The sequence below is a fragment of the Ambystoma mexicanum genome, chromosome 12, assembly GCF_040938575.1.
Source record: "Ambystoma mexicanum isolate Mex_15411 chromosome 12, UKY_AmexF1_1, whole genome shotgun sequence".
Lineage (NCBI taxonomy): Eukaryota > Metazoa > Chordata > Amphibia > Caudata > Ambystomatidae > Ambystoma > Ambystoma mexicanum.
The window spans coordinates 1,216,551,723-1,216,575,073 of record NC_090936.1 but is presented as its reverse complement, the minus strand read 5'-3'; the positions used below and the strand labels follow the sequence as shown (position 1 = coordinate 1,216,575,073).

Sequence of the window (23,351 nt, the reverse complement as noted above, 5' to 3'; positions counted from 1 at the left end):
TGGATTAAAACCATGGGGCAGTGGCATCCGACCCCTGAAAAGTTATGCATGTGCTACCCAGCAGGGTCTGATAGGTGCTTCAGAGGGTGTGATGAGATTGGGTCCTGGGAGCACAGCTGGTGGACATGCACGAGTGTACAACTCTTTTGGGACTCTGTTGGGGCTGCAATGTCAAGGATCTTTGGATCACAGCTTCGCTGGGACCATGGGGAGGCCATGTTGGGGAGGGGAGATACCCTTGCGAACTTGCTGACTAATGCCCAGAGGAAAGCATACACGATTCTCAGCATGACAGCCGTGCTATTGGTGGCACAAAAGTCGAAAAGCAAGGCTGTAAGAACTCAAAGACTAGAGCAGGTGTCCAAGTGTTCAGTGTTGGGTTATTGTTTGGGGAGGGGTGGGGGGATGAGGAAGGGGCAATGTTTGAATTTGTTGAAAATGACAATCAAAATACGTTTAATAAAAGAAAAAGAAAGCAGACAATTCTATTATAAGGTGAGTTGCATCTTCAAAGACTCTGGAAAATTGCTTTCTGATATACTCACAACTGCAGGCTATAGTGAAAAGGGACTCATTATTTCTCATCTTCAATTTGGTTAAGCAAAAAACAGAAATTGGTAATCTGAGTAAGAAGACTGTAGTAGCACCGGTTCTACTCATCTGTTCCATCTGCAAGACATCACCAGTTACTCATGTGAACCTTTTGCAGGAGATAACTGTAGAAGTGCGTGTCGCTGATTGCAGACCATGGATCTGAACTGCTGCAAAAAGAAAACACTACTGCACAGGTTGCTGCGCCGAGTGAAGGAGAAGATATCTACTTGGTAATAACACCACTCCTTCATCATGCAGTAGCGCTGGATGATAAACCGTCAAAGCCAGCCTTATCGGTTGGTTCGGTTGGTTCGAGAGGCATGGAGTTCTCCTACTAGCCACCCTTCTACAGGGCAGAATGCCCTTGAAAATGCTTGACTTTGTACCAGGATCTGCACCTTCATTTAGAGTGTGTTCCCTTATCTGTTTTGACTGTCCTAGGCTTCTGAGACTGACAGTCATCAGGATCACCGAATGAAGTGACTGACTTGGTGGTCACAAATATTGAGTTCTACTGACCACCATCTTAAAACCAGGTATTTGTTTGGTCATCTTCCTTTGCCGCGATTCCAAATTAGGACACTCTTGCATGAACAGCAAACAATAGAGACAATCCTCCATAGTTTCTAAAGGCATACTCTAGCAAGGAAGCCGCAAGAGAGACAATGCTCCATAGTTTCTAAAGGCATACTCCAGCAAGGAAGCCGGAAGAGAGACAATCCTCCATAGTTTCTAAAGGCATACTCCAGCAAGGTAGCCGCAAGAGAGACAATGCTCCATAGTTTCTAAAGGCATACTCCAGCAAGGAAGCCGCAAGAGAGACAATGCTCCATAGTTTCTAAAGGCATACTCCAGCAAGGAAGCCGCAAGAGAGACAATGCTCCATAGTTTCTAAAGGCATACTCCAGCAAGGAAGCCGCAAGAGAGACAATGCTCCATAGTTTCTAAAGGCATACTCCAGCAAGGAAGCCGCAAGAGAGACAATGCTCCATAGTTTCTAAAGGCATACTCCAGCAAGGAAGCCGCAAGAGAGACAATGCTCCATAGTTTCTAAAGGCATACTCCAGCAAGGAAGCCGCAAGAGAGACAATGCTCCATAGTTTCTAAAGGCATACTCCAGCAAGGAAGCCGCAAGAGAGACAATGCTCCATAGTTTCTAAAGGCATACTCCAGCAAGGAAGCCGCAAGAGAGACAATGCTCCATAGTTTCTAAAGGCATACTCCAGCAAGGAAGCCGCAAGAGAGACAATGCTCCATAGTTTCTAAAGGCATACTCCAGCAAGGAAGCCGCAAGAGAGACAATGCTCCATAGTTTCTAAAGGCATACTCCAGCAAGGAAGCCGCAAGAGAGACAATGCTCCATAGTTTCTAAAGGCATACTCCAGCAAGGAAGCCGCAAGAGAGACAATGCTCCATAGTTTCTAAAGGCATACTCCAGCAAGGAAGCCGCAAGAGAGACAATCCTCCATAGTTTCTAAAGGCATACTCCAGCAAGGAAGCCGCAAGAGAGACAATCCTCCATAGTTTCTAAAGGCACACTCCAGCAAGGAAGCCGCAAGAGAGACAATCCTCCATAGTTTCTAAAGGCACACTCCATCAAGGAAGCCGCAAGAGAGACAATCCTCCATAGTTTCTAAAGGCACACTCCAGCAAGGAAGCCGCAAGAGAGACAATCCTCCATAGTTTCTAAAGGCATACTCCAGCAAGGAAGCCGCAAGAGAGACAATGCTCCATAGTTTCTAAAGGCATACTCCAGCAAGGAAGCCGCAAGAGAGACAATGCTCCATAGTTTCTAAAGGCACACTCCATCAAGGAAGCCGCAAGAGAGACAATCCTCCATAGTTTCTAAAGGCATACTCCAGCAAGGAAGCCGCAAGAGAGACAATCCTCCATAGTTTCTAAAGGCATACTCCAGCAAGGAAGCCGCAAGAGAGACAATGCTCCATAGTTTCTAAAGGCATACTCCAGGAAGGAAGCCGCAAGAGAGACAATGCTCCATAGTTTCTAAAGGCATACTCCAGCAAGGAAGCCGCAAGAGAGACAATCCTCCATAGTTTCTAAAGGCATACTCCAGCAAGGAAGCCGCAAGAGAGACAATGCTCCATAGTTTCTAAAGGCATACTCCAGCAAGGAAGCCGCAAGAGAGACAATGCTCCATAGTTTCTAAAGGCATACTCCAGCAAGGAAGCCGCAAGAGAGACAATCCTCCATAGTGTCTAAAGGCATACTCCAGCAAGGAAGCCGCAAGAGAGACAATGCTCCATAGTTTCTAAAGGCACACTCCAGCAAGGAAGCCGCAAGAGAGACAATCCTCCATAGTTTCTAAAGGCATACTCCAGCAAGGAAGCCGCAAGAGAGACAATCCTCCATAGTTTGCATACTCCAGCAAGGAAGCCGCAAGAGAGACAATGCTCCATAGTTTCTAAAGGCATACTCCAGCAAGGAAGCCGCAAGAGAGACAATCCTCCATAGTTTCTAAAGGCATACTCCAGCAAGGAAGCCGCAAGAGAGACAATCCTCCATAGTTTCTAAAGGCATACTCCAGCAAGGAAGCCGCAAGAGAGACAATGCTCCATAGTTTCTAAAGGCATACTCCAGCAAGGAAGCCGCAAGAGAGGCAATGCTCCATAGTTTCTAAAGGCACACTCCATCAAGGAAGCCGCAAGAGAGACAATCCTCCATAGTTTCTAAAGGCACACTCCAGCAAGGAAGCCGCAAGAGAGACAATCCTCCATAGTTTCTAAAGGCATACTCCAGCAAGGAAGCCGCAAGAGAGACAATCCTCCATAGTTTCTAAAGGCACACTCCATCAAGGAAGCCGCAAGAGAGACAATCCTCCATAGTTTCTAAAGGCACACTCCAGCAAGGAAGCCGCAAGAGAGACAATCCTCCATAGTTTCTAAAGGCACACTCCAGCAAGGAAGCCGCAAGAGAGACAATCCTCCATAGTTTCTAAAGGCATACTCCAGCAAGGAAGCCGCAAGAGAGACAATCCTCCATAGTTTCTAAAGGCACACTCCAGCAAGGAAGCCGCAAGAGAGACAATCCTCCATAGTTTCTAAAGGCACACTCCAGCAAGGAAGCCGCAAGAGAGACAATGCTCCATAGTTTCTAAAGGCACACTCCAGCAAGGAAGCCGCAAGAGAGACAATGCTCCATAGTTTCTAAAGGCACACTCCAGCAAGGAAGCCGCAAGAGAGACAATCCTCCATAGTTTCTAAAGGCATACTCCAGCAAGGAAGCCGCAAGAGAGACAATCCTCCATAGTTTCTAAAGGCATACTCCAGCAAGGAAGCCGCAAGAGAGACAATCCTCCATAGTTTCTAAAGGCATACTCCAGCAAGGAAGCCGCAAGAGAGACAATCCTCCATAGTTTCTAAAGGCACACTCCAGCAAGGAAGCCGCAAGAGAGACAATCCTCCATAGTTTCTAAAGGCACACTCCAGCAAGGAAGCCGCAAGAGAGACAATGCTCCATAGTTTCTAAAGGCACACTCCAGCAAGGAAGCCGCAAGAGAGACAATGCTCCATAGTTTCTAAAGGCACACTCCAGCAAGGAAGCCGCAAGAGAGACAATGCTCCATAGTTTCTAAAGGCATACTCCAGCAAGGAAGCCGCAAGAGAGACAATGCTCCATAGTTTCTAAAGGCATACTCCAGCAAGGAAGCCGCAAGAGAGACAATGCTCCATAGTTTCTAAAGGCATACTCCAGCAAGGAAGCCGCAAGAGAGACAATGCTCCATAGTTTCTAAAGGCATACTCCAGCAAGGAAGCCGCAAGAGAGACAATGCTCCATAGTTTCTAAAGGCATACTCCAGCAAGGAAGCCGCAAGAGAGACAATGCTCCATAGTTTCTAAAGGCACACTCCAGCAAGGAAGCCGCAAGAGAGACAATCCTCCATAGTTTCTAAAGGCACACTCCAGCAAGGAAGCCGCAAGAGAGACAATCCTCCATAGTTTCTAAAGGCATACTCCAGCAAGGAAGCCGCAAGAGAGACAATCCTCCATAGTTTCTAAAGGCACACTCCAGCAAGGAAGCCGCAAGAGAGACAATCCTCCATATTTCTAAAGGCACACTCCAGCAAGGAAGCCGCAAGAGAGACAATCCTCCATAGTTTCTAAAGGCACACTCCAGCAAGGAAGCCGCAAGAGAGACAATGCTCCATAGTTTCTAAAGGCACACTCCAGCAAGGAAGCCGCAAGAGAGACAATGCTCCATAGTTTCTAAAGGCACACTCCAGCAAGGAAGCCGCAAGAGAGACAATGCTCCATAGTTTCTAAAGGCATACTCCAGCAAGGAAGCCGCAAGAGAGACAATGCTCCATAGTTTCTAAAGGCATACTCCAGCAAGGAAGCCGCAAGAGAGACAATGCTCCATAGTTTCTAAAGGCATACTCCAGCAAGGAAGCCGCAAGAGAGACAATGCTCCATAGTTTCTAAAGGCATACTCCAGCAAGGAAGCCGCAAGAGAGACAATGCTCCATAGTTTCTAAAGGCATACTCCAGCAAGGAAGCCGCAAGAGAGACAATGCTCCATAGTTTCTAAAGGCATACTCCAGCAAGGAAGCCGCAAGAGAGACAATGCTCCATAGTTTCTAAAGGCATACTCCAGCAAGGAAGCCGCAAGAGAGACAATGCTCCATAGTTTCTAAAGGCATACTCCAGCAAGGAAGCCGCAAGAGAGACAATGCTCCATAGTTTCTAAAGGCATACTCCAGCAAGGAAGCCGCAAGAGAGACAATGCTCCATAGTTTCTAAAGGCATACTCCAGCAAGGAAGCCGCAAGAGAGACAATGCTCCATAGTTTCTAAAGGCACACTCCATCAAGGAAGCCGCAAGAGAGACAATCCTCCATAGTTTCTAAAGGCACACTCCAGCAAGGAAGCCGCAAGAGAGACAATCCTCCATAGTTTCTAAAGGCACACTCCAGCAAGGAAGCCGCAAGAGAGACAATCCTCCATAGTTTCTAAAGGCACACTCCAGCAAGGAAGCCGCAAGAGAGACAATCCTCCATAGTTTCTAAAGGCACACTCCAGCAAGGAAGCCGCAAGAGAGACAATCCTCCATAGTTTCTAAAGGCACACTCCAGCAAGGAAGCCGCAAGAGAGACAATGCTCCATAGTTTCTAAAGGCACACTCCAGCAAGGAAGCCGCAAGAGAGACAATGCTCCATAGTTTCTAAAGGCACACTCCAGCAAGGAAGCCGCAAGAGAGACAATCCTCCATAGTTTCTAAAGGCACACTCCAGCAAGGAAGCCGCAAGAGAGACAATCCTCCATAGTTTCTAAAGGCACACTCCAGCAAGGAAGCCGCAAGAGAGACAATCCTCCATAGTTTCTAAAGGCACACTCCAGCAAGGAAGCCGCAAGAGAGACAATCCTCCATAGTTTCTAAAGGCATACTCCAGCAAGGAAGCCGCAAGAGAGACAATGCTCCATAGTTTCTAAAGGCACACTCCAGCAAGGAAGCCGCAAGAGAGACAATGCTCCATAGTTTCTAAAGGCACACTCCAGCAAGGAAGCCGCAAGAGAGACAATGCTCCATAGTTTCTAAAGGCACACTCCAGCAAGGAAGCCGCAAGAGAGACAATGCTCCATAGTTTCTAAAGGCACACTCCAGCAAGGAAGCCGCAAGAGAGACAATGCTCCATAGTTTCTAAAGGCATACTCCAGCAAGGAAGCCGCAAGAGAGACAATGCTCCATAGTTTCTAAAGGCATACTCCAGCAAGGAAGCCGCAAGAGAGACAATGCTCCATAGTTTCTAAAGGCATACTCCAGCAAGGAAGCCGCAAGAGAGACAATGCTCCATAGTTTCTAAAGGCACACTCCAGCAACGAAGCCGCAAGAGAGACAATCCTCCATAGTTTCTAAAGGCACACTCCAGCAAGGAAGCCGCAAGAGAGACAATGCTCCATAGTTTCTAAAGGCACACTCCAGCAAGGAAGCCGCAAGAGAGACAATGCTCCATAGTTTCTAAAGGCATACTCCAGCAAGGAAGCCGCAAGAGAGACAATGCTCCATAGTTTCTAAAGGCATACTCCAGCAAGGAAGCCGCAAGAGAGACAATGCTCCATAGTTTCTAAAGGCATACTCCAGCAAGGAAGCCGCAAGAGAGACAATGCTCCATAGTTTCTAAAGGCATACTCCAGCAAGGAAGCCGCAAGAGAGACAATGCTCCATAGTTTCTAAAGGCATACTCCAGCAAGGAAGCCGCAAGAGAGACAATGCTCCATAGTTTCTAAAGGCATACTCCAGCAAGGAAGCCGCAAGAGAGACAATGCTCCATAGTTTCTAAAGGCATACTCCAGCAAGGAAGCCGCAAGAGAGACAATGCTCCATAGTTTCTAAAGGCATACTCCAGCAAGGAAGCCGCAAGAGAGACAATGCTCCATAGTTTCTAAAGGCATACTCCAGCAAGGAAGCCGCAAGAGAGACAATGCTCCATAGTTTCTAAAGGCATACTCCAGCAAGGAAGCCGCAAGAGAGACAATGCTCCATAGTTTCTAAAGGCATACTCCAGCAAGGAAGCCGCAAGAGAGACAATGCTCCATAGTTTCTAAAGGCACACTCCATCAAGGAAGCCGCAAGAGAGACAATCCTCCATAGTTTCTAAAGGCACACTCCAGCAAGGAAGCCGCAAGAGAGACAATCCTCCATAGTTTCTAAAGGCACACTCCAGCAAGGAAGCCGCAAGAGAGACAATCCTCCATAGTTTCTAAAGGCACACTCCAGCAAGGAAGCCGCAAGAGAGACAATCCTCCATAGTTTCTAAAGGCACACTCCAGCAAGGAAGCCGCAAGAGAGACAATCCTCCATAGTTTCTAAAGGCACACTCCAGCAAGGAAGCCGCAAGAGAGACAATGCTCCATAGTTTCTAAAGGCACACTCCAGCAAGGAAGCCGCAAGAGAGACAATGCTCCATAGTTTCTAAAGGCACACTCCAGCAAGGAAGCCGCAAGAGAGACAATCCTCCATAGTTTCTAAAGGCACACTCCAGCAAGGAAGCCGCAAGAGAGACAATCCTCCATAGTTTCTAAAGGCACACTCCAGCAAGGAAGCCGCAAGAGAGACAATCCTCCATAGTTTCTAAAGGCACACTCCAGCAAGGAAGCCGCAAGAGAGACAATCCTCCATAGTTTCTAAAGGCACACTCCAGCAAGGAAGCCGCAAGAGAGACAATCCTCCATAGTTTCTAAAGGCACACTCCAGCAAGGAAGCCGCAAGAGAGACAATCCTCCATAGTTTCTAAAGGCACACTCCAGCAAGGAAGCCGCAAGAGAGACAATGCTCCATAGTTTCTAAAGGCACACTCCAGCAAGGAAGCCGCAAGAGAGACAATGCTCCATAGTTTCTAAAGGCACACTCCAGCAAGGAAGCCGCAAGAGAGACAATGCTCCATAGTTTCTAAAGGCACACTCCAGCAAGGAAGCCGCAAGAGAGACAATGCTCCATAGTTTCTAAAGGCACACTCCAGCAAGGAAGCCGCAAGAGAGACAATGCTCCATAGTTTCTAAAGGCATACTCCAGCAAGGAAGCCGCAAGAGAGACAATGCTCCATAGTTTCTAAAGGCATACTCCAGCAAGGAAGCCGCAAGAGAGACAATGCTCCATAGTTTCTAAAGGCACACTCCAGCAACGAAGCCGCAAGAGAGACAATCCTCCATAGTTTCTAAAGGCACACTCCAGCAAGGAAGCCGCAAGAGAGACAATCCTCCATAGTTTCTAAAGGCACACTCCAGCAAGGAAGCCGCAAGAGAGACAATCCTCCATAGTTTCTAAAGGCACACTCCAGCAAGGAAGCCGCAAGAGAGACAATCCTCCATAGTTTCTAAAGGCACACTCCAGCAAGGAAGCCGCAAGAGAGACAATCCTCCATAGTTTCTAAAGGCATACTCCAGCAAGGAAGCCGCAAGAGAGACAATGCTCCATAGTTTCTAAAGGCACACTCCAGCAAGGAAGCCGCAAGAGAGACAATGCTCCATAGTTTCTAAAGGCACACTCCAGCAAGGAAGCCGCAAGAGAGACAATGCTCCATAGTTTCTAAAGGCACACTCCAGCAAGGAAGCCGCAAGAGAGACAATCCTCCATAGTTTCTAAAGGCCTACTCCAGCAAGGAAGCCGCAAGAGAGACAATCCTCCATAGTTTCTAAAGGCCTACTCCAGCAAGGAAGCCGCAAGAGAGACAATCCTCCATAGTTTCTAAAGGCCTACTCCAGCAAGGAAGCCGGAAGAGAGACAATCCTCCATAGTTTCTAAAGGCATACTCCAGCAAGGAAGCCGCAAGAGAGACACTGCTACATGTTTTCCTGAGTAGCTGATAGAAATACTCCAAGAATACATTACGTAGGAGCTGTTTTTATTTTATTTATTTATTATTCATTACATTTGTTACTCGCCCAGACCCTGGGGTATCACGGCGAAAATACAGGTAATTTGCTCATTATTATACAATATTGCAGTTACAAACAAGAACACATTTTTATACATAGGTTACAAGAGATCATATAGTCCGATTGTTTATACCAAATTCCAATTGGTCAGGTAGCCATTCCCATTTTGTTTCAGCACTACTTGCAGTTCTGCGGATGCCCTTAGCAGTGTAGTTGGTCATGGGAGGGTGGGGCTTAAACGGTTAATATTTATTGAATAACCAGGTTTTCAGTGCTTTTTTGAATTTTAGTAAGGAATCCTCGTTTTTGATGCTCAGGGGTAGTGCCTTCCAGTTCCAGTTTTCTTTTCCTCTTTTCTCTCTCCCAGTTTTTCAAGTGCAAAAGTGTTTCACTGTTAATGATGGGGGTATCGTAAACTGCCTAAATATACCTGCGATTTGAACAGCTCTCAGTCCAGGAAAGTCATATAGACCTAGAGCAGGTTTTAGTAAAACACATAGAGAGATGCATATTTTCATATGTGCATTTAGTGCTATTGGCTTTAACAACCTTTCTTTACATTTTTCAATGTGAAAAGCACACAAAGGAACTACGAAAAGGACTCATTCCTATCCTGTATTTGCATGCAAATAATTTTGTCAAAGAATTGCTCCGTGCTCTTGGAAAATGAGTGTGCGTAGTGACGCATCTATTATTATGATTAGAGAGAAGAATGCGATGATTCCAAAATGGCGGATCTCTATGTTAAAGACATGCTATTATGAAAAGATTCCTTACAGTACAGTAATAGGATCGTATTTACATTCTTGTGAATAGCACAGCTTTTTAAATTGTACAATGGCCAGTTTAATTCTCATTTTAACAGATCCATGTTACAGAAAATCTGAGAAATCTGCCATACAGAAATGTGACGTCATGCAAAGAGAAAATGCTTACTCATGCACTGTCAGCAGTGGCCTATTTAGGATTTCTGTTGCCCTAGGCCCAGTAAAGTGCTTGTCCCCCTGCTTTACTCCACCCCCTTTACCAGAATCTGCCACTTCACCTGACTCCACCCTGTTCGGGCCATGATTACCTTAAAGATACAGAGGCATAAATAATAAAGTGGATTGGGGAAGAGCATTGTATCCCCTTCTCTTTTTAGGTGTTTCTCACCACTGTGAAGCCACCTAAATTGGTAAACTTCGTACATGGGTGACTGTCATGAGAACAGTAATGGCACACCAAGGCTTCACATAGGTGCTTTTGTTTGGCATCAGTTGGCCTGGGGAGTCAAAGGTAGCTAAGTAGCTCCTGGTAGAGGTTGGTATCAAGTTAACCAGGCTCTTCTAGGGAACAGGCAGGAGCTAAATAGCACCCAGCCACCCCCAACCAATTTCCAACCATGAGTGATGCTTTTTTTGATCAAGTTAAGGTTAAGTTAAATGACTCTTCAGGACTGATATTCAAAATTGAATATCTCAAGCATCTCTTTGAGCTAGCTCTGTGCTTTTAATATCCTGTTAGTGTTCATTCTAAACTGTCTTCCGAAAGGTATGCCTTAATTGCATCTTTAACCGAGCTCCTACTGTAATACAAATGTCTTAACCAACTGTGCCTTCGGCCACTTGATATATAAGCTACTTGCATTTGTTCATTGCTTGAAATTCCTGCCCATACTAGTTTAGGAATCTCAAGAATGAAGCTGTTGGAAACCACTGCCAAAGGCAGTGTTTGAGTGACACCGCAGGTACCCGAACACAAGGGTTACCTCCAGGTTCCGGTTCTGTGTAGTGTGCAGATGCATAGTGACATTTGTGCACAAAGGACCCCATAGCAGATAACGTCATGGGTCTGCAGACAATGTGTTTGGTTCATACATCGATTTGCCATGCGCACACTTCAAGCTGCAACATCAAATACACCTTTTTTTCACATTTTCTACTACATACTACATAGGGCTGTTCTCCCTGAACTCTGTGGTCAGGTGTTTTCTGGGATTTGTAGTTTAAATCATTGAATTTAGAACTGCTTTCAGATATTGAAAAGGGGAGCTGGATCCTGGAGGTAGTGTGTTGAAAATGCGGGGCCAGTATATATGTGTACCCTTATTTAAGACCCCTGGAGGTGAGATAACGAGCAGTGAGCTCTCAATCCTGGCGCTCTGCGTTTGTTGTATTCATATTCAGGATGACTTCTGACAGTCGTATTAAATTGCATTTGTTAAGGGGATACATCTTCCCGTGTTGCACAGGGTTTCCCGTGTTGCACAGGGCTTCCCGTGTTGCACAGGGCTTCCCGTGTTGCACAGGGCTTCCCGTGTTGCACAGGGCTTCCGGGCATTTGTCCGTTGCACAGGGCTTCCGGGCATTTGTCCCTTAATAAAGGTAGGTGGAGGTACTATAGTTCTTATTTCTTGGCCCAGAGACTCTGGTGGTATTTCGTGAATAGATACCAAGAAAGTAGGTTCTCACGTAACACGCCTTCTGGGAAAGAGAAAGTGTTCAAATTGCAACGTTTCAGAAGAAGAGTTGTGGCTTCTCCAGCAGCAGCAGCAGACTCTGAGCAGAGCACGCAGCAGTGAATCCATCCCGGGTGCATTTTAAAGCCCCGAGACTCCCCCAGGCCTAACATTAAATGCTTTCTGCAACTGGGAATATTTCTTAAACCAACAGAAACGTGATTTCTATTGCAAAGAGCCAATCAGCGACAGTTTACAAACACAGAGACCAGCACACAGCGTTTCCTCGTGCGTCCCAGTGTCCTGGACTTGAGTGTTTGGCTTGGAATAATGGAATGTATTTAAATGAAAACATGTAATTTGGTCTGCCAGGCAATGGTCCCCCCTCCGCCCCACTTCCATGGTATGTGCCAAGTGCTTTGAACAATCATAGCGCCTCTTCTAATCGGTGTTTCGCAGGCCGAATCCATCAATATTTATTTAGCATCCAATACATTCCCCTATGTAGGGGCATTACAGGGGTGGAGTAGCGGGATCACCCAGGTCACCGTCCCCTACAGACACAGCACCACGGACTCCAATTCCATGTGATACCCCTAACCTAACCTGGCCTAAAAAGCACGTGACAGAAAACGAGAATGCACTCACCTTGAGTTTATTTCTTCAACAGGGTGGGTGAGTGTGGAAGCACCGGGGATGAAATGAAAGAGCCACGGCCCAGCTTCCTGGATGTAGTCAGAGAGGGCTCCCTCTCCCTAGTCAGTGTGTGTCAGATCACACTGTGATGTCACGCGCTGTCACATCACATGACAGGCAGCATAATAACATACCTGGTCCCAAGCTACAATCTAATCAGCCTTTCATCCTTTGGAGGTTCATAAATTGAGTACAATTATATTTGGTAGTAATTCCACCATTGTTACAGCACTTAAAAGTGGGGGGATTCAAGCATGAAGCGCTATACATAAACATGTTGTATAGTAACATATTCGTTCAGCATTAGGGAAACTTTAGACCACAGTAGCGTCAACATGGAGTATTTTGGCGTGCCCAAAATGATGGGCCATAAAGAGATAAAACAGTCAAGTTGATTCTGTCTAAGAAGCTCTTGAAGTGGAGCACATTGCTGAAAGTGCAGGCAGGCAAATGTCACAGTTGACCATTTAACTCACTGAGCGCAGATAAAAAGATACATTTATATTTGCCCCGCACCCTCTCCTGACCCCTGTTCCCCCAGTCCTTTTTCAATACAAAATATAACATTAATATTGTCGCATTTATATGAAATGTGCTCTGACGTTTGCCCTGCTTCTAAGCAGTTAAAACAAGGCAAATAGTAGGTGTTCTATTAATAAGAAAAGTAATCCCCACAGTCAAAGCATTACTAAATATTGTGGCTATGCACATGTAAGGAGAAATGTCCAAATGTTAGCATCAATAATTCCATGAAAAGGCTCAGAATGATGTCATAGCCTTATATCAGTGTTGTCAGTGTTGATTTAAGCGTGACTGCTGTGATTCCTACTAACCTTCAAGCATGCCCTTGCCCACTATCATATCCCAAGCAGTTTCTTTGCTTCCATGAGATATGTACTAACCTTATTAGTTTAGGCTATTAGATAGCACATGCACCACCTATAAGCTGAAACTATTGCACTAGAGTACAGATCGGGAGAAATCCATGTGAGGAGGGACACACAGCTTGCAAGTGTTGTTTTGTTATGTCCCCTCTCATTGCCTGCCCATGGCCATACTAATCCCCATGGCCATTCCCACGCAGTTCCTACCCCTCACCACCCAAAACACCTCCTCATGGGAACTCTTTGTGCTCACTTTAATCAAGCCTTACCATCAAATGTTTTCATTGAAGTTCCTGCTAGTGTTTTTCCAAAGCAGTCTTCAGAGAGTTAATGGCTTAATTGGGACTGTAAATGCATTACTGGTGTAATAAGAATTTCTTAACCAGGTCTGCCTTCAGCGACTCTATTTATAAGCACTATGCATGTCCTTCACTGAAGTACTGTTAAAACAAACATTGGCAAAGCCAACAGTTATGGCTTGTGTATAAGTATTAGGCATACGCCAGACACTGCTATTAGGTGCCCAGCTACTCACACCATGTTGCAGCTGCTACCATCAATGGCCAGTTAATACCACTACAGCAGTGCCTGGCAAGTGCCTTTCCTATGCCTACACAAAAGTCTGCACTGTTGGTATTGCCAGTGCTTATTTTTCTATGCCAACAGACGTGCCCTCACATTGTGCTTTACCTGCTTTTGCCCATTTCTAACCCACTTGTTTATGCATGTTCATACTGTACATGGTGCAAGCTCAAAAGGTTCTTGCATCTGTCTGCCACCACAGAAGGGACCCTCATTTTTCCATAGCACAGGAAGCCATCGCAGGAGTGTCAATTAGGGGTCACCAAAGGTTTCAACTCACCCTCTTGTGACTCCTACTTTTAGTTTGTCCTTTCATTTCATTCGGATCAAAGGCTGTGTGCTGTCACTTTGTATGATGTAATTGAGGTCAAAGGTCAGTTTATGTCTTATGGGGGTCAATTGGGGGTCGGCTACCTTCGAATTTCTGGCTAAGGAACACCAATGATGGAAGATATATGAATGTGGCTTTCAAAAGCGGATCCGGCTTATGACGTGTATGACTTGTTCTGGAGGCTCAAAAGGTGAAGTTATTGCTGGTAAATATTGCCCCTGCATACTGTTTCAGACTGCAGAGCGTGCCTGCTCTCAATGAACGTGCCTGCTCTCCCCCTGATGTCCCTTTTCTATGTCATTATGCAGGACGTGCCTGCTCTCCCCGTGATGTCCCTTTTCTATGTCATTATGCAGTACGTGCCTGCTCTCCCCATGATGTCCCTTTTCTATGTCATTATGCAGAACGTGCCTGCTCTCCCCCACATGTCCCGTTTCTATGTCATTATGCAGAACGTGCCTGCTCTCCCCCTGATGTCCCTTTTCTATGTCATTATGCAGGACGTGCCTGCTCTCCCCCTGATGTCCCTTTTCTATGTCATTGTGCAGGACGTGCCTGCTCTCCCCCTGATGTCCCTTTTCTATGTCATTATGCAGGACCTGACTGCTCTCCCCCTGATGTCCCTTTTCTATGGCATTATGTAGGACGTACCTGCTCTCCCCCACATGTCCCTTTTCTATGTCATTATGCAGAACGTGCCTGCTCTCCCCATGATGTCCCTTTTCTATGTCATTATGCAGAACGTGCCTGCTCTCCCCCACATGTCCCGTTTCTATGTCATTATGCAGAACGTGCCTGCTCTCCCCCTGATGTCCCTTTTCTATGTCATTATGCAGGACCTGACTGCTCTCCCCCTGATGTCCCTTTTCTATGGCATTATGCAGGACGTGCCTGCTCTCCCCCACATGTCCCTTTTCTATGTCATTATGCAGAACGTGCCTGCTCTCCCCCTGATGTCCCTTTTCTATGTCATTATGCAGGACCTGACTGCTCTCCCCCTGATGTCCCTTTTCTATGTCATTATGCAGAACGTGCCTGCTCTCCCCCTGATGTCCCTTTTCTATGTCATTGTGCAGGACGTGCCTGCTCTCCCCCTGATGTCCCTTTTCTATGTCATTGTGCAGGATCTGCCTGCTCTACCCCTGATGTCCCTTTTCTATGTCATTGTGCAGGACGTGCCTGCTCTCCTCCTGATGTCCCTTTTCTATGTCATTATGCAGGACGTGCCTGCTCTCCCCTCATTATGCAGAACGTGCCTGACCTAAGATCACCATACACATGGATGTTCCCCTTAGCACTGACTGCACATGATCTGGCCAGAGTCTGTCCAGCAGAATTCAGATGTATTGATGTTTATTGATGGGTCTTTTTGTGTCTAGGTGAGGAAACCTCCCTCGGCCATTGGACAAGCCACGTCCAATCCTGCCTTTGAAAGCTTTGCAATGAAAGACACAGAAAAGAGCGGGAACACAGATGCAGGTCTCATGTGAACCCTCTGCGTGGATTGGTGACGCTGGAAGATGAAGAAGGACCTTGCTGTACCCCAACTTGCAGTGAGCTGGTACCATTTTCATTCTGTTGCAGACTTCCTCCTTCTAGCCCTACCAGGAAATGTTCTTGGGTCCCAAAAGTCCAGCTCTCAACAAACACTCCACCAACTCTATTGCTGTGCCCGGAACCTTGTACTTCGGATCCCCCTCCCCATGCCCTGGCGGAATCAATGGGGAGGGTCTTATCTTGCAAAACCTCATTGAATAAACTTGAGAGCCCAGCACAGAAGATGGCTTCAGTACCACTGAGGAAGATGGCTGAGTCTATGGCCATGGACTCACTGATGGTGCTGGTATAATATGAACTGCCCATTGCAGGCTCTTGTTGCTTTGTAGAGGCCTGCAGACCTCATGTCCGCACCTCGCTGTGACTGCTGCTTATGTAAGCCGGGCCCAGGTTGGACCCTAAAAAACGAAACTAATAAAAACAAGTCTAAACTATTTTTTTAGAAAAATTGATTTAACAACCTGATTTCCAGTCTGGAATACTCTAGTCAAAATACCATCTAAATGATTTTATTCAAAATATATTTTTTTGCAGTCTCTTCCAGTATAAATAGTTGTTTCGTGAGCAAGGCCTCCCACTCCTGCAATGCTGGATACTCCCCTGAAGGCCACCTACCAAAAGAGCAAAAATATATTCCCAAGTCTTGTCAAATCTCACAATCATCTCCAACCGCAATTAAAAGACATTTGGCAAACACGATTAAAAAAAGGTAGCACCACAGACGGATAAGAGCTTTCATCAATATAGTCCATGGCAGTATACAGATATCCTTAAAGGTATAGACTTCCTTGTATAATCTCATTCTTTAGAAAATCATCAGATGACACCCTTCTAAGATGGCCGCTTGGCTGATTAGTGCCGCAGAGGGGTATCTAGGCATTGTTTCGAAAACATAGTTTCGAATGCCAAAGGTTTCGACAAAAATGCATCAAAAAATGCATTTTTTTGTTAGGTAAAGGTTTTTTTGTTGTTAAAATGGGTGTTAAGGGGTCAAAAAAACAGGGGTTGGGGGGACCCCCCCATTAAAAAAGAAAAATGTTTTTTTTGACGCATTTGTTGTCGAAACTTTGCCATTCGAAACTTTGGCTGTCGAAACAATCACTATAAACCCTGCAGAAGTACTGCTGGTGTAACTGCTTTCCAAAGGTCCTCATCATTAATATCCTGTGACTCAGGGCATCTATCCATGGGTGGGTGAGTGGCATCACATGCCCAATACAATTGCAGGAAGCAGAATCACATGACCTTTTTATTCCTATAATATTACTGGATGTGATGGCACAGGATATTTGCCTGAATATGTTATAAAAAACGGTAACACGTAAAATAACTAGCTACTTAACAAGTATATATGAACTAAGGTGCTGCTTTCATGTATATGGGAATAGCATGTTGTGTCAGGGGAACACACAGCAGAGCTATCATTTGCCTGGGGGCAGTGCCTGAATATGCCAGTACAGATTCAATTGACCAGCTACTGCCATCTGGTGCTAGTCTGGGTGGCCTTCCTTTAGATAAGGCCCCAGCCCTGGGCTTGAATGGTTTTCTGGAACTTGTCCGCCTCCTGAGTTCCCCCCAACTCCAAAAGGGGGCTGGGGGACTGGCCTTTAAAGGACAGCCATTCCACTACATGGGAGAGCTGCAAGGAGGACGCAAGTGAATCCTGGAAGAATCCAAGCAGGATGGCTTTCAAGAACGGAGGCCATTGTACGAACCTCTGAACCAGGTACTCTTGTGTGGTGCAGTGGGAGAATTGTGGGGAAAGTGGTAGGGAAAGTGGTAGTTGAAGGAAATATGTTTTTGGAGTTTGACGGGTGTGTGTTCAACAGAAAGGAGCAGGCTTGGTTGGACAGACAGCTGCAGAGTCGGAGCCAGGGGGGACGTTTGAGTCAAAGATAGACATTACGACCATGGCGTTGGACCATGGTGCTAATAGATCCATGCCGCTAACTTACCGACTCCGCCATGGCGGAATGGGGAATTACCGCCCCATTCCGAGGTTGGCGGGGTGGTAATTCCCCATGCCGCCATGGCCCTTCCCCATTTTTGCCCCATAGGTCTCAATGGGACTGGGGAAGGCGCTAATTACGGCACCGTAAATTACGGTGCTGTAATTAGCCCCTATGTCCCTTTGCGGGTTGGTTTTTTAACGCCTGCTAAAAGCAGGCGTTAAAGTGCCACCCGCAAAGGGACCTCGTAATCAGGCGTTAAGGGTTTAACAGCGCCGCCACCTTTTACGGCGCCGTTAACCCCTTAACGCCTGGGTTGTAATGAGGGTCAGAGACTCTTTTGCGGCAGTGACAGGCAGATACTATCTGTTAGAGGGTAATACGTCTGGAGAGTGATATTACTGTTGAAGGGTAAGGTAACAACTTGTAGAGGGAAAAGAGCTACCTTCTTCAAGATCGGTCAAAAGAACATACTGAAGATGAGGGCTATCAGTGAGAGAATACTGGAGAGACAAGAGGCAAGGCAACGAGAGCCAAGATCACCGAAAAGAAGATTCCAGAGAGAAGGTATACGAATGGAGGTTGCAAGAGAGATGGAAACTGACAGTCATTGCAGAGAGAGACTTGAACATGTGGAAAGCCTAGAGAGGGGGAGAGGCGTCGACCTCACAGAGCACAAATAGGAGAGACTTCCTAACTCAGTATTGCGGGCTATTCCACAACCATCCTGTGCATCAACACATGCTATCTCCAATCACAACCTGCGTTTCCTTTCCTGTCAGGAGTAACCCACACACACAAATACAAAGATATATTTTATTCAACTTTGCCAATGTTAATAAACCAATGCAGTATATATTCACTTTGAATGCACACATTTTAGAATCAATATTTAGGTCAAAAGTTGTGATGGGTTTAGTAAAGTGCCTCCGTTTATTCTAGTGCAATACAATTTTCTTTTGGCGATTTTTCAAAAACACAGTGAATTGACTCTATGCCATGTACCTCAAATCCTGCCGTTCCAATTCAACATTGTCACTTCAATCATCTATATAGGTCAAGCCTAGTTGGCACCCACACAAAGTCAACTAAGAAAAAATTGACTATGTGTTTCCTGTCTCAGATTCACATTTACTCAATAATGCACTGTGTTTTTAAAAAAAACATAATGTCGACAACAGTGTGTTTCGGCCTATAAAAATGGAGTCTTCTCTTTTGACGAGCACCCCTTTGTTTTTCTTTAGGCCTTCATCAGGGCACAGATAGAATATTTTGGCCCCATATTCATTCTACAGTCACAGAGTTTCTTGGCAAGGTTGCGTGAACCCTTCATATTTCAATTGACAGGTCCTGCAAGCAAACACATACATCTGTCAGTCACAAACTCAATCTCACATCACATACCTCTGTACTACAGAGAAGCCAGATCTCTCACACTTACTTAGGACTCTTCAGTGATGGCCCTTGTGTTTGCATCAAATGATGTTTCCAATGCATCTGAGTTTTTCCACTTTCACATTGCATCCTACACTTGAATTTACATATCTGCAAAGGAAGCACACGTGCATCCCAGCACCAAACAGTGAGTTCAATGCCACTCGTTTGGTTGAACATGAAACATTTTTTTCTTTCTAAGGATTCTTTTTAAGAGAGCCGTGAGTCTAGGCCTCAAAAGAACGTACACCCTGAGCGGTGGTGTATTTAGGCTTTCTGCTGCCCTAGGCCCAAATAAGTGAATGCCCCCCCGCCAAATTTACTCCACCTCTGCCAAACTCTGCACCTTCACTAGATTCCGCCCCTTCAACAAACTCTATCGGCGTTGTCCAAACTACGCCCCTTCACTCACATTTTGTCCCCCATTTTGGCCCCATAACATTATAAGGATGTATTTAAGGGTCCAGGGATTAGAATGTTATTGCTTCCTGTCCATTAATTCAAGCCGGTTATCTACTATGTTATGTTAGTTGAAAGAGTGTTTTCAGATATCTGCTGCCCAAGCTTTGAAGAAGACAGTGTGCTCTACAGTTGAGTGCACCAGAGGTTATTGTTACGGCTAATTGTCTACTTTCGGTTAAGTCTGAAGACAATATTGTAAAGGAAGTGAAAAGTACATAAGCTGTCTGCCAACTGGAAAACAAATGAGAGAAGGTTGGAATGAGGAATTTTGGTTTCAATGCCAATATCTGGTTTCTCTCACAAATTGCCTGCTGTCACCTAGACTGCTCTGTAATATTAATGCAACAAAATATTTTTACTTCTGTTCTTGTGAAATGGTAAAATTTACATATGAAATATATGCAAGTGGTACAGACACATCGTATAAACATGTTGAATAAAAATAACTCAACCCCGTTCTCATGGTTAGAGCTCAGGTGTTAGCAGGGGGCAACATGGAAATAAGGCAAGTTACCTGCTGCAGCCGATGTACCTCCAATCCCTTGGGCTGGAACGCCAATAAAATATGGCAAAATCATAAGTGAAATTTGTGAACTCTGCCTCGGCTAAACACCACATTAGAGTATCAGTTGGAGATGTTTCTTGGCTGTGCATTCTCACGGTGGAGAAATGGATAAGGATGACCTTGAACGTGTGGGAAGCAACAGCATTCCTCGTATCTGCACAATACAGGCAGCTTTTGTAACAAATGAAGTGTTAAATGCTGTTTACATCACTGCTGTTTGTGCAATTGTTCAAAATAGCCAACACTCTAAGAGTACAATTGAGCAATGGATCGGGCGTTCCAGCACAATAGTACCTTTGTGGGTGTGGTTTAGGCTACGGGTGTTGCCAGCTTGCGTTTAAGGTAATTTAAAATGTTTGTTAGCTCTGTAGAGTTGGTTTGACTGTACAATACATATGAACATTTTGAGATGGGTGAGTGTAGATATAGATGTACTGCTGTCGTTTGAAGTATCGTTTCACAGTAAAAGTCCTATTTTGTATTTAAAATATAATTAAGATAAAGACTGGTTATAAACATCGCAGTTATGCATTGTGTGACGTACTTTACAGTTGGTTCTCCTGGTAGTACTGGGCGAGCAGCAGAATGTCATCAAAGGCACATGATAAACCCAGCAGGGATGCCATTTACCTGCTTAGTACTGGGCAGCTTCTGTAAAGATGGCTGAATGGATATCTTTACGGGACATCTTTACAGCTGTGACACAGTGTGTACCTTTGGCACACCGTTTTTGTTCTCACCCTTCTATGCCTCTGGATATCCTTTCACAGGTTTGATGCACTTGCGCATTCAGGTTTACTCTTCGTCATTTTAACTTCTCAATGATTTATTTTATGCTTGCTTTTGCGCGGCCACAGACCTCTGAAAAGTGGGGCCGGGCTGGGAAATTAGTGCTTGCTTCTGAACATTATTTTAGTGCCACATGTTAGAATTCTGTGCTTGACTTAAGCATAGGCATGCATTTAATATTCTAAAATGATGCATACTTTTTAACCTTTACTTTTCTGAAGGGAAAACCCTCATTTTTGCAACGATTTAAAAATGCATGTCTTGTATTTGAATAGACACGTGAGTGCTTAACAGAGTGCATGTATGTATTGATTAGAAAGAACTCCAAAGATAATGTAAAGTGGCACCAATAAAAGCAATTAAGTTTTGGCTGTTTTGCATATTAAAGAGAATTTTGTGAACATAAAACAGACCAAAGAGTTACCCTAAAAATAATGTTTTTGCAAATATCAAGCACATATACAAGTTAGGTCATCAACATTTTTGGGTGTCAGTGTGGTATGACTGATAACGGCTCATAATTACTCGCAGCGTTGTGGATCAGACAGACTCGGGCAAACACAACTGGCTTCATTTTAAAAAAACTGAAAACCAGTAAATTGAAAATAAACTGCAATAAAATGCTGCTCCTCTGGCAATCTGCCGCCCTAGGCCAAGGTCTAGTAGGCCTTGTAAATAAGCCTTAGACCTCGAGTAAAAAGAGCAGATGACTGGATGCCCCCCACCAGTAGGACACTTTCGGGAGCAACAACATCTTTTTATTTTTTTTAAATTTTATTTGTTTGGTTAATAGAATCAACCTTTCAAATATTTTCACCATATAAAGCTACAATATTACAAATAGTGCACTTGAACTTGATATTACATTTCATTGATGGTTACAGATAGAATTGTGCAGAAACAACAATCGTAATAAGTGGTTTCAGCAATGTAAAAAAGATCTAATGATCTATGGCAGGACTTTTTAGATTACAGCAATACTTTTCTCTCGCTAATAGCATTCATCAGGAAACACAGCATCCAAAAATTGTACAGTGGCTATCTTTATAAGTAGTTTAGATGATGTGAAAATATACTGCCACATATCCTTGTGTATATACTTATTTTGTTCTTCAAGATGATGTTTAAAGTACAACTTACGAATAGTTTTCAGTTGAGGACAGTACACCATACAATGTTCTAAGGTCTCTTTTTGATCAAGGGTTTTGCAAAATCGACAGTAATTGTCACACTTTGGAATTATGTTTCTATGAGAAAGGACATCTAAAGTTGACCACAGGTTAAGCGGGAAGCGAAGAAGCTTCTGTCGTAGTTTTGGACGTGGGAATTTGATCAAATAATCTGCCATGATTCTGTGGCGCTTGTGACCAAATAAGTTTAGTTTGAAGTCCTTATAGTTTAAACAACGATTTTGGTTAACACACCAGTCATATTGTTGGATTTTCTTTTTTGCACTGCCTTCATTAGATAAAAGAAGCTCCAACGAGATTGACGCGTCAGCTAGTGCATTTAGAGTTAAACCGCACCATTTTTGAGAAAATATTCGGTTTCTATTTAACAAATGGGAGGCCACTTTGCCTAGAATATCTGTGCGATTAAGGGAAAGAAGACATTTTCGTAAGAACGCACAATATTTCCACGTGACATATGAAGACATAGAGAGGGAGCCCAATTCAAAACGAATGAATGGTAATGGAGTACATGACGGTAGATGCAAGACTTGCTTCCAAAAGGACGATTCTAATCTGTCCCACCAAAGTTCATTTTTGGGGATTGTGCTTCCGACCCATATGTTAAGATTGGAAGGACCTTCTGCATATAGAAAGTTAGTACGTGTTTTATTGTAAATTTTCCATATTTGCCCATTAGTAATTTCGCCTAGGCAACTAAAGATCGTAATTTGCCCTTGGTCTCTGTATCTTGACCTGGGTTTGCAAGAGCATCAGTGATTAATATACCCAGGTATTTATAAGTAGGTACATTGACAAGGGCAATGTCATGCAATTTCCATATGAAAGGTTTTACTTTGGCTCCTGAGTGCCATTTGCAGACCATTATTTGTGTTTTATTTGTGGTTATTTTTAAGTGATTTTTATCCACATAGTACTCCAAACCGTCTAAGAGCTTTTGTAGCCCACTTTGAGTTTTTGAAATGAGAATCAGATCATCTGCATAAAAAAGATATGGAATTTTGAATGGGCCCATAGTAGGTGAATCGCTGCTAATCTGCTTTAGAGCAATACCCAGATTGAAAATTAAGAAATTGAATATACAGGAAGCTAAAATGCACCCTTGTTTCAATCCTCTAAATGTTTTGAATTTCGCTGTCATGTCACCTCCCAAAGCAAGTCGTACCTGCATGGTGGTGTTCGTGTGAAGTAAAACTATTAAAGAAATCAGAGAAGGTGCACAATCGTATTTAACTACTTTGGTGTATAAAAGAGATCTGTCAACTGAATCAAAGGCGACCTTGAAGTCAACGAAAGCCAAAAACAAAGTTTGTCTTCGAGTGGCATACTCAGAGAGAAGTATATTTAAAGTGATGATATTGGGAATAGTGCCTACTTTTGCTACAAAGCCCGCCTGAAAGGGGTCATTAAGTTGAGCCTGAATTGTCCACTTATGAAACTCTCAAAATCAAGCGAGAAAAGATCTGCCCAGGGGCATCCAATAGCGCTA

At 44.6% G+C, this 23,351-nt stretch overlaps 1 protein-coding gene across 1 annotated transcript in view; it reads left to right on the top strand.

Annotated features, from left to right (window-relative positions):
• LOC138514392 (sodium-coupled monocarboxylate transporter 1-like) overlaps positions 1-21,052 on the top strand; it is a 501,148-nt gene extending 480,096 nt beyond the window's left edge. Inside the window, exon 15 of the mRNA XM_069629874.1 lies at positions 15,296-21,052. Within this exon, the coding sequence (XP_069485975.1) occupies positions 15,296-15,406 (111 nt within the window). The 3' untranslated portion in view covers positions 15,407-21,052. The remainder of the gene's footprint in view (positions 1-15,295) is intronic.
• The last annotated feature ends 2,299 nt before the right edge of the window (positions 21,053-23,351 follow it).